This window comes from Sminthopsis crassicaudata, chromosome 5 (assembly GCF_048593235.1).
Source record: "Sminthopsis crassicaudata isolate SCR6 chromosome 5, ASM4859323v1, whole genome shotgun sequence".
NCBI lineage: Eukaryota > Metazoa > Chordata > Mammalia > Dasyuromorphia > Dasyuridae > Sminthopsis > Sminthopsis crassicaudata.
In genome coordinates this window covers 187,777,771-187,788,586 of record NC_133621.1, presented here as the reverse complement: position 1 = coordinate 187,788,586, position 10,816 = coordinate 187,777,771, and the positions used below count along the sequence as shown (strand labels likewise).

At 40.4% G+C, this 10,816-nt stretch overlaps 1 protein-coding gene across 5 annotated transcripts; it reads right to left on the bottom strand.

Annotated features, from left to right (window-relative positions):
* Window positions 1–3,006: 3,006 nt before the first annotated feature.
* Window positions 3,007–10,692, bottom strand: GNB3 (G protein subunit beta 3). 5 transcript variants are annotated; one of them, XM_074269066.1, is made up of 10 exons: window positions 9,577–10,692; window positions 9,297–9,385; window positions 9,046–9,084; window positions 8,747–8,853; window positions 8,598–8,661; window positions 8,257–8,419; window positions 8,083–8,149; window positions 7,749–7,950; window positions 6,686–6,902; window positions 3,007–3,669 (listed from the first exon to the last, which is right to left on the bottom strand). In XM_074269066.1, the coding sequence occupies exons 2-10, from the start codon at window positions 9,351–9,353 to the stop codon at window positions 3,563–3,565; spliced, it is 1,023 nt and encodes a 340-aa protein (XP_074125167.1). In that variant the 5' UTR covers window positions 9,354–9,385; window positions 9,577–10,692; the 3' UTR covers window positions 3,007–3,562. The 5 variants fall into 5 exon arrangements, with proteins under 5 accessions (XP_074125167.1, XP_074125166.1, XP_074125165.1 ...); XM_074269065.1 differs by having other exon boundaries at window positions 3,008–3,669; window positions 9,945–10,692; XM_074269064.1 differs by having other exon boundaries at window positions 3,008–3,669; window positions 9,297–10,692.
* Window positions 10,693–10,816: the final 124 nt, after the last annotated feature.

Genomic DNA, 10,816 nt, shown 5'->3' with positions numbered 1-10,816 from the left:
AGGTTAAGGAGAAATAATTTAAAAATCATTTGGGCTCCCACAAAAACATGATTTTAAAAAACAATCATATTTCAAGAAATCATAAATGATTTATTAGAACCAGAGGGCAAAGTGAAGGTAGAAAAAAAATCCACTAATCACCTTCTGAAAGAAATCTCAGAAAGGAAAATTCCTAGAAATGGAACAGCCAAAATTTAGAGCTTTGATGTCAAATTTAAAAATATTGCTATGTATGTAGTACTTATCATATGTGTGTACTGTGCTAAGTGCTTTATGATTATGATTTCATTTGATAGTCTCAACAACTCTGGGAGGTAGGTACTATTATTAAATAATCAGAAATGATGTTCAAAGACCAAACAAGAAAGTATGGAGAAACAGCTTCAAAGAAGCAATGGAAAGAGAAAATGGTAGAAGGCAATCTTTGGAGACATGGACAGACAGGAAGTGTACACATAAATGTTCCGTTACTTCCAGAGTCTGCATACTTGATACTTCCAAGAGAAGAACAATCACGGAGAGATCTGCTCTCTTCTTTTTTAAAAATTTAATTTAATTTATTTTTTATAAAGCTTTTTATTTTCAAAACATATACATAGTTTTCAAAATTCATTCTTGCAAAATCTTGTATTTCAAATTTTTTTTCTCCCTCTCTTCCTCTTACCCTCTCCCCTAGATGGCAAATAATATACATTAAAGATGTGCAATTCTTCTACACAAATTTCTACAATTATCATTCTGCACAAGAAAAAAATCAGATCAAAAAGGGGAGAAAATGAGAAAGAAAACAAAATGCAAGCAAACAACAATAAAAAAGTGAAAATACTATGTTGAGATCCACACACCACACTTTGTGATTCCCAAAGTCCTCTCTCTTGTGTGCAGATGGCTCTCTCCATCACAAGACCATTGGAATTGGCCTGAATCACCTCTTTCTGCTCTCTTAAAATATGAGCTGAGATCTTGATCACATTTGAAGAGTTAATTTTCTCTTATGAACAGGATTATCTCATATCAGTATAGTTTTAAAAACTGCTCTAAGACTTTTGGGACATCCTGTATTTTATGGTATACTCGACTGTAGAACTCTCGTTTCTGTTTGTCATTATGCTTGGATAAATGGACTTGCTTACTTATTATTCACTGTAGATGATGGCTTTTTGTGTAAGTTGAAGAAAGACCAGATTAATGAAGATAAGCTAATGGTTGCTCTCTCCCTTAAGATGCTTTGGGACTCATTCCTAGACCAGATATATTAGGAGGTGGAGTGGCAGAGAGTTATAATTCTAGTCCAATACCTTTCTTGAATATTAGAGACTGTCTGATGTCTCTTTCCCTGTCCTTCTCTCATTTCAGCTATAGTCCTTCCTTTGCAGATAGAATGCTTCTCTTATTCTCTGCAGAGGAGGATGGGGTATTTAGGTATTCAGGTATTGAGACAATCCATCTATCTATATAACCTCACGTATCATTGAACTGACTGAAGAGATATGTTAGACCTAGCCCATAGGGACAGTTATTCAATTTTCTTTGTAAGCATTTACACCTCAGAAATAGTAAAAGCTGCAAACCGGAGCTTGATTTTGTACTGTGTTGTTATTTAAGTTTAAGAAAGTGGAGAGAATAGCTCCAAGAGTAAAAGTTCAGATCTTTTAGAAAGAATCTTCTGGTCAGCATGTCTTGGAGGAATGAAAGGTTTACTCATGTTGCACCTACCACTGGGAATCAATAAAGAACTAAAACTATAAGACAAGGGAACAGAAGACCTGTATTTTGCTTCCCATTATTAATGTGAATCATTTGGACAGTCCACTGGGAAAAGAGTTGCCTCTCCTGCAGCAGTTCCAAAGTGTGTTTGCTTTCCAGGTGTAATTCTACATGACCTATCACTATAGTCGTAGAATGATATTGTGAGACAAGGAAGTACTGGATCACATGGAATAAATGTATTTCACTTGAATGTCAGAATGTGGCCTCCCTGAGCTTAAAAGATATTTTGAGTGGCTCATGCATTATCTATATTTTTAATAGGCTCTTCCAAGTCTTTTATATTTTTTTTCATTGAGATGAAATAAAGACTATATGTACCTTGAGTGCTTTTTCAGGAGCAGGGGATCCCATTATTCATGTTTGTGGAAACTTAGACACACATATTTTTGGGGATTTCTCAGAGCAAACTCAAAATAAGGGCTTATGAGCCAAAGAGATAATGACCTTTTTTGGACTCAACTACAAGATCTGACCTGGTCTGCGTGAATACAGAGGTTGGAAGTCCTACTGAAATGTGTAAAAAAAAAGTTAGCATATGATGTTGAAAAAGCAGGGTTAACTGAGAGACAGTCTAGTCAAATGCTGTTGGGATATTAAAAGAATGAGAAGAAGGCTTCTCTTGTGTCAGTAGGATCCCCTTGAAAAGACTAATGAAGCAACATAGACAAGAATTATACAGAAGTTGTGGATGGGTTATTATATGCACCACTGGAGGGAGTAGTCACATAGATAATATTATAGATTCATCAAAGAACTCCTAATAATAATAATAATAATAATAATAATAAAGTCCCTTTCCCAACAAGCAGGACCCTATCCCCCAGACAAATTTTACTTTTTTCTCCCGTCTTCTCCAAAGTAGCATTGTGATTATATTTAGGCCTCCAATTCTGTGACTTGTTCCAATTTCAGACTTTACCAAGAAGTCATTATTTATTCATTTTCTCCTTAGCTCCTCAAATAGAGGATTCTAAGTTTGACCAGGAGAGCTTAAAATGGAACCATACCCTTTTTCCCTCATTCCACCTTTTGCTTTAGATTACAGAAAGCCTGGAAACTATCACTACAAACTTGTAGTTCTGTTAGGCTCTTTCCTTTCCCCTTCTTGGGCCTCAGGAGTATACGGGCCTTTAAACTCTTCATGTTGATGGAAAGAGCACCTTAGATTCACCTTAGATTAAAAAAGCACTGCATGAAGATTTTTGGAGGGGTGAATATTGAGCCACTTGAAAAAGAGGAATGAATGTGAGTCATTTCACAAAAATTCTTATACAGTAGCGCTGCCCTTTATTGAATCTGAGCTAGAAAAAGAAACAAGGCTTAAAAGAGTGTCCATAAGAGGGGCACAGAGAGGGGAATGAGGTTGTAGTTTAGCCCAGTTATACATAGTTATATCTTCTAGGTCTGGTCTTCTATGGTGATTGCTGAAGCTATTGGTGAAGAATCCAGGGCCTTCTAAAACTTTGATGCCTCTCAGAGCTAGCCAACTCACTTTGGGGACTGTGAAAGGTATTTAGAAAGGAAGGGGAAGGGGTTAGATCGGGGTCAGAATGGCCTTGAGGAAGGTGGGGGAAAAGGCTTCACATCTGTGTAGGGCTGATGGGAGTAGGAGGGAGCAGACCTATATGGCCATTCTGACCCAGGCTTTGCTACTTGCCATGTTCTTCTCGACATTTCCTAAATCTACCTGCCCTTTAATGGGGGAAAGTGGAAGCAGGTGAGTTTGAATCTTCAACAAGATGCAGGGTGACAAATCCAAGCTGCCCTCATCTCCCATCTCTTGCCTTTTTCTTCAGTTCCAGACCTTGAGGAAGCTGTCCCAGGAGCCTGTGGCCACTGCCATCCCATCAGCTGTAACCCCCAGGCAACTGACCCTGTTGTCATGGCCAGAGAGGGTCCCTAAGGAAAAAAAAACAAATAAGCCACTAGACCTCTGGGTCTGAGAAGAGAAGAAAATGTTCAGATCAATAGCAGTCTGCATCCATGGGGAGGAAAACTGTTCCCCCAAAGAAAGGGTTCACTCACTCTCTTCTTCTTTTTTTTTTTTCCCCTGAGGCAGTTGGGGTTAAGTGACTTGTCCAGGGTCACACAGCTAGGAAGTCTTAAGTGTCTGAGGCCAGATTTGAACTCAGATTCTCCTGATTTCAAGGCTGTGCTCTATCCACTGCACCACCTAGCCGCCCCGCTCACTCTCAAAAACTAATAAGATAGCCTATATGTCAAAGAACCCATTAGGAAAGGCATTCCACTCTGCTAGAGAATAAAGGAAACTCAGGTCCTTGTGATAACAAAGGAGGAGGAGGTTCTTTCTGTCTCTGGTGAAAACTGGAGGAGGCAAGGATGAGAGCAAGCAAGGCTATTCCCAGAGGCCAGGCTAGTCCTAGCTTATCCCTTATATTTGGGTCAAGAACAAGTCACTGAATTCTGGGAGAAACTCCTCTGAATAACCTGATACACTGGATATTTCCCAAGCTACTTAATACTAAAGACACTGGGGCAGCTAAATAGTGTACAAGGATGGAGCATTTACTAGCTTTGGAGTTAGGAGGACCTAAGTTCAAATATGACCTCAGACACTTATTAGCTGTATGATCTTGGGCAAGACACCTAATCCTATTTATCTCAAATAAATTCATAGGAAAATATTAAAGATATTAATATTTTATTATTAATTTATTAGCTTTAATTATTAATGATTAGTTATTAATAACAGATCCTCTAGATGAGAGGATCAGTTCCAGGATGCCCTGAAGGGCTATTCCTGTTACTATTGATTGGCCTGGGTCCAGAATTTACTAGTCTAGTAGTATAAAAGAGTCCACATTCAGACATTTATATCCACATCTTTCACTATCCCCTGATGAGGCAAATGAGATAGTTCATTGCTAGGTAAATGGGGGAAAGGGAGAACTAGGAATGGAGAAGACCATAGTACCATCAATTTAGAGATGGAAAGGATTTTCAGTCATTTAGTCTATCCTTCCTCTCATTTTATAGATAAGAAAATTGAGACTCCAAGATATTAAATGGCTTTGAATTTAGATCCTCTGACTCCAAGGCCAACAGGAAATACTGAGAATCCTCCCTCTCTTCTTCCCAATTTGACCTTTCATTGGTAGACACAGGGACTACAGAGAATCAGTGGCAGTAGTTTCGAAGAGGTGAAAAAGAATACAATCCTATGTTATTGTTCAATCACGTCCAACTCTTCAAGATCTATTTGGGATTTTCTTGGCAAGAGTACTGGAGTGGTTTGCCATTGCTTTCTTCAGCTCATTATATAGATGAGGAAACTGAAACAAAGGTGTCCAGAGGTAGAGAGCTAGTAAATATCTGAGGCAATTTAAATTCAGGTGTTCCTGATTCCAAGCCTGACTCTCTACCCATTGTAGCACCTAGCTGTCCATAACAGTACTTGTGTAGTTATACAACCATAGAAACGGAAGGGGACTCTGAGATTATATATCCCCTGACTACATTACAGAGGCAAAAAATAAGACCTGAGAACTGAAATGACGGAAGACCAAAAAGCTGCCAGTAGAATTCTGATGTCCTGGGTTTAAGTTTAATTATCTTTCCACCTGATTGCTTTTTAAAAAACCCTTTTAAGGGGATCACTTAAGGCAGTTAGGTGATGCAATGGATATACACCTGGGCCTGGAATCAGGAAAACCTGCATTCATATTTGACCTCTTAGAGTAGCTGTGTGACCTGGGCAAGCCACTTAACCCTGCTTGCCTCAGTTTCCCTAATTATAAAATGAGGATAATAATAAGTTACCTTGCAAGGTTATAGTGAGGATCACCTGAAATATTTGTTAAGTACTTGTTTAGTACAGTGCCTGGAATATGGTAAGTACTCTTTAAATGCTCATCCCCTTTCCCCTTACTCCATTACATTTTTAACTTGAAAGTTGTAGTGAGAATAGTGGTAATAATGCCCATTCAAATGGCATTTTAAAGTACAAAGTACTTATGACAATTGTGTGAGTTACCTAACATATATATATATAAAAAAACATACATATATATATATATATATAGGGGCAGGTTGTTAGTGTAGTGGATATAGCACCAGCCCTGAAGTCAGGAGGACCTGAGTTCAAATATGACCTCAGACACTAACACTTCCTGGCTGTGTGACAGGGGCAAGTCACTTAATCCCAATTGCCTCAGGAAAAAAAAATATATATATAAACATAGGATAGATATGAATATATATATGTGTATGATAGATATGAAATATAGGATATAAAAATATAGGATAGAATGATTATATAAATATAGGATAGGTATATTTACATGTAAATAATGATATATAAATATCATTATATAGATAAAGAAATGGAAATGACAAGGTGAGATGACCCTAGAGTGTCTTGATTGAAACAAAATTGTCCTGAATTAGGTGGTATGGGGTGGTAGTATAATCTTGAAACTGAGAGATGGTAGTATGAGGAGCAATATGAGAGCTAGGGGACAGCTAGGTGGTTCCATAGTGAACAGAGTGCTGAGAGTGGAGTCATGAAGACTCATCTTCCTGAGTTCAAATCTAGCCACAGACATTTATTAACTTGTGATCCTGGGCATGTTATTTAAGTTTAGTTTTCTCATCTATAAAATGAGCTGGAGAAGGCAATGGCAAACCATTCTAGTATCTCTGCCAAGATAATCCCAAAGGGGGTCACTAAGAGTCAGATATGATTGAAAATAACTGAGCTGAAGTATGGGGAGAGAGACTCCTGAATTGGGGCTAATAAGAAAGTTCCATATCATGAAGGACAACTACAAAGGTTATAGTGAGGATCACCTGAAATATTTGTTAAGTACTTGTTTAGTACAGTGCCTGGAATATGGTAAGTACTTTACAGAGACTTAATCTGAAGAGAAAAAAAAAAAAAAAAAGGCAATCTCACCAACACGTTCACCCTTCAGGGAGTCCCAAATGTTGCAGTTAAAGTCATCATAGCCAGCCAGCAACAGGCGGCCACTTCGGGAGAAGGCAACTGATGTGATCCCACAGACGATGCTTTCATGTGAGTATGTAATTAGTTCCTGGTCAGCCCGAAGGTCGAAGAGACGACAGGTAGCATCATCTGAACCAGTACAAATTGCTTCACCATTTGGGAAGAACTAAGGGGAAAGGAAAAATAAGATCGCTTATACCATACAGGAACCTTATCCCATACTTTTTTTTTTTTTTTTTTTTTAAACCTTCTTAAGTATCCTTAAGCAATTTCCCTTCTATTCCAATTGTGGCCCTCTATAACCTCCCCCCAGCTTAACCTTTCCCTATTTTCTGCCTCCTGATACTATTAAGTAAATTTCTTGCTCCCCATGTGGCTTTATTTTATGGAGTGGAAGACAATTGGGGTTAAGTAACTTGCCCAGATCACACAGCTAATAAAGGTCTGAGGCCATATTTGAGCTCAGATCCTTCTGATTCCAAGGCTGGTGCTCTATTTACTGATTCACCTAACTGCTTCCTGTCCCCTTTGGTTTTAAAGTCTGTGGTTCTTATGGGTTTGGGAGATGTAAGAAGAGCTGAGTCAAATCCTAAGAAAGAGTTAGAGGTGAAAAGATTAGAGTAAGGTAGATTAACTACAAAAAGGGAAGCAAAAACAAATCATAAGTGTGGGGTATAAATAAAAAGATCATTAAAAAGACATTGAATCCTAAGTAATGGCAAAACCAATGAATATTTATCCAAGAAAAAAAAAAAACATAACTTCTCCCTCAGAGCAGAGAAGTGGAGAATTACTAGAACTGAATATTTTCTACATGATCAGGCAGCCTTATATTAGATGCTTTTGCTTGTTTTCTTATCTCTTCATAAGGAGAGGTTTGATCTTGAGGGGACAGGAAGGAAATGATTATGAAATAAAGGCAAAAATCCCCAACCAAATTCATGTTAAAAAAATCATGTGCAAGGTTCTTAATGAAGTAAGGAAGTCTAGATACAAAGAAAGAGGTACATACGCAGATAGCATTGATGTCAGACTCATGACCAGTGAAAGTTTGGCGGCAAGTCCCCTCTCGTACATCCCAAAGCTTAGCACTGGCATCACAAGCCCCAGAAATAAAGAGTTTGAAGTCAGGAGAGACAGCTAGGCTCATGCAATCTCCTGTGTGGCCCACAAATACCATCTTCTGCTGCCCAGTCTCAATGTCCCATAGAGCACTGTAGGCAAGTACGGGAGAAACAGGAGAAGAAAACAGTTGGCAGCATTTCCCCCAAAAGCACATTATTTTGATGCCTAAACTTCCCACCTACTTCCCAAAGCATTAGATCTTTCAATTTCTCTTTTGTTACCATGTGGTATCTCCAGAACTGGTCACAATGTTGTTATCATCTAAGAATCGGCAGCAGGAGAGGTAACCTGGTGGGGATAGAAGGGCTATTACCAGGGGAAGTGGCTAAGCTTTCAGTGGAGACTCAGCCTTCCTCTTGTTCAGTTGGAGAGGTTCTCCCCTGTCAGGGACTTACCTGTGTGGGCATTCAGCTCCCGGCTAACTTTGACAGTGCCCTCTCGGGATTTGAGGCTGTAGATGGAGCACATATTGTCTAGTCCCCCACAAGCCACGAAATTTCCTGATGGAGCATATGCACAGGTCATGACCCAAGAGGAACGGAGTGGGATGGCATGGACCTAGTGGGGAAGAAGCAGAATGGTATAAGGACTGGTAGCAGGTTTAGAAGAAGAGGGATGGAGAAAAATTAGAGAAGGAAATGGTGGTAGGTCCAGGAAGTATGGCAATAGGAAAGGGGCTTTTCCTGGATAATGGGGAAAGTCCTTCAGGGTAGAGGGGAATGGATCAAAGAGGTACCTTATTGGTTGTGTAGGTATCCCACACAATCAGCTTTCCATCTTGGGAAGCACTCACTAACAGCCTAGAGAGAGTAAGGAATCCAGATTACTCAAGGACTTCATTTCTCCCTTTGTTTCCCTATCCCAGGTCCTTCTTCTTCAACTCACTTGGAGTCAGTGGACCAATGCATGGCATAGATCTTGGCCAAGTGTCCTCGGAGAGTCCGGCGTGTTCGCATCTGAATTCGCCCAACAACCTCTAGACCAGAAGTAAGCTATAAAGGATTGAAGTTAATTAGAGTTTTAGAGGCTACCTAGATTTCTGCATGCTGATTGTGCTCCATCCCAGGACTATCCTTTCCTGTAATGTCACTCTGAGCATGAAATTCTGAATTCTTCCAATCTTTTTCTCTTCTTTCAAACCCCTGACTCTACTTCCTATTTCTTTTGATAGAAAAAGCTCTTACCTCTGCCAGGGTGGTGTCAGCATAGGCTTTCCGGGCATCCTGAGGGAAGAGCAATCTGATATCAAAGTTGGGGAAGGGCAATAGGGAGACAAGGAGGGAGTTAAAGGTCCTGATTTAAGTTGGGGAACAGAGGTATCCCAAAGTTTGGGGGGATCCAGTGTAAAGGACTCTTAGATTTAGAGTACCAGCTTAAAGGATTCACAGGGTTAAGAAGAATCCACAGGTATGGGATCTTTAGCATGGGAGATTACCGCAATCTGTGTCTTGAGCTGTTCAGCTTCCTGACGCAATTGCTCCATCTCCCCCATGGCTAATAGATGAAACTGCTCCTGTCCCTGTCCTGACAAGGGCATATAGATAATTAGGGAACTCATTCGCTGTGCCCATTGTACCTTCCCTCACCCTGAACAACTCCTTTCTGATCTTACCAAGTCACTTAGGCTCTATCCCTTTATATTCCATCTACACAGTTCCAGAAGGGAGTAATATTCCAACTAATAGCTCCCATTTATACACAAATTGTAGGCTTACCAAGCACTTTCCTCACTGACACCTTGGAAGGTAAGTGGTACAAATGCCATTACCCTGTTTTGCAGATGACAGGAGAGGCTGAGAAAGTGAAATAAATCACCCATACTAAGAGTTAAAGCTAGGATTCAACATACTTTCCACTATGCCATGTAAATAATTAGACCCTTTTCCCCTAGAGCAGTGTAGGATCCTTCCCCAAGAAAGAAAACTTCTTAGGGTGCCTTCAAATGTACAAATGATAAGGTTAAAGGTTACCCCCTCACCCCACAAATAGATTCCCATTCCCTCTAAGTTCAGTCCCACTTTAATTCACCAAAACAATCCCTCCAGCCCTTCCCACCCTACCACAGTAGCAGACCAGTCCTTACTTGGGATTGGATTTGAGTTTACTCTGGATCTTGACTCTTCCTCTCTTGCCTCTGGTTCAATGCCTTTGGATCAGCTGCCCCAATTCTACTGCTGGAAACTGGCCTGGTCTCAGTGAGATAAGTGGGTAAAATCAGGTGGGGAAGGGGAAGAATTGGAGTGGAAGGTTAAGGTCGGGACAGTTAGAGTACTATCAGGAATCTAAGGTGGGAAATCTGGAACTAGATAGTGAAGGGGTAATGTAGGGCTGAGTCTTGGTGGGGACTGCAGAGAGGGTCAGGTTCTCTTGCAATGTTCCCCTGGAATCTTACTGGGGAGCACTAAGGAAAGATAGGGGTAGGGTAGGAGGAGCATGTGCTTACCAGGCCACCTCTCTGATGGCAAAGATAAGAGCATCAAATCACAGCTGGGATTAGACTAAAGCTGTTGAGGATTAGGAGGTCAGACTTTTGTTGTTTTTTTTTTTTTGGGGGGGTAGGACAAAAGAACTCCCAATTGAGATTATTTTAGAAGAAGGAAGATCCAACCCAGATTCCAGGCCAGGGAATCCAGTAAGGGTTAGGGATGATGACATTGACAAATATCCTTCTACACTTCCCCAAAGTAAGCAGTTCCCTGAGACTGACCGAATCACCAATTGCCAGTAGGGTTTATGAGAAGGGAGGGGGTCACACAGAAAACAGAGATGAGATTAGAGGAGACTGATCTGGATAATCCCCCTCCCCAAACCTCCTACCAGCTGTCCACAGGTCTTACCTCTAGGGGAAGGGCTGACTGTGAAAGGAGAGGAAAGTGGACGAAGGGAGTGGCTTGTCTGGATCCAAAACAAGAGAGGCAAGGGGTTGGGAATAAGCCATCTCAATATATCCCTCTC

Excerpts from the sequence above, each read along its gene's own strand:
- GNB3 (XM_074269064.1), bottom strand. The coding sequence starts at position 9,419 with ATGAGTTCCCTAATTATCTATATGCCCTTGTCAGGACAGGGACAGGAG. Across the intron at positions 8,854-9,045 it reads CTGACACCACCCTGGCAGAG|CTTACTTCTGGTCTAGAGGT; the intron begins GTAAGAGCTTTT and ends AATCCTTTATAG. Across the intron at positions 7,951-8,082 it reads AGTTCTGGAGATACCACATG|TGCTCTATGGGACATTGAGA; the intron begins GTAACAAAAGAG and ends ACTTGCCTACAG.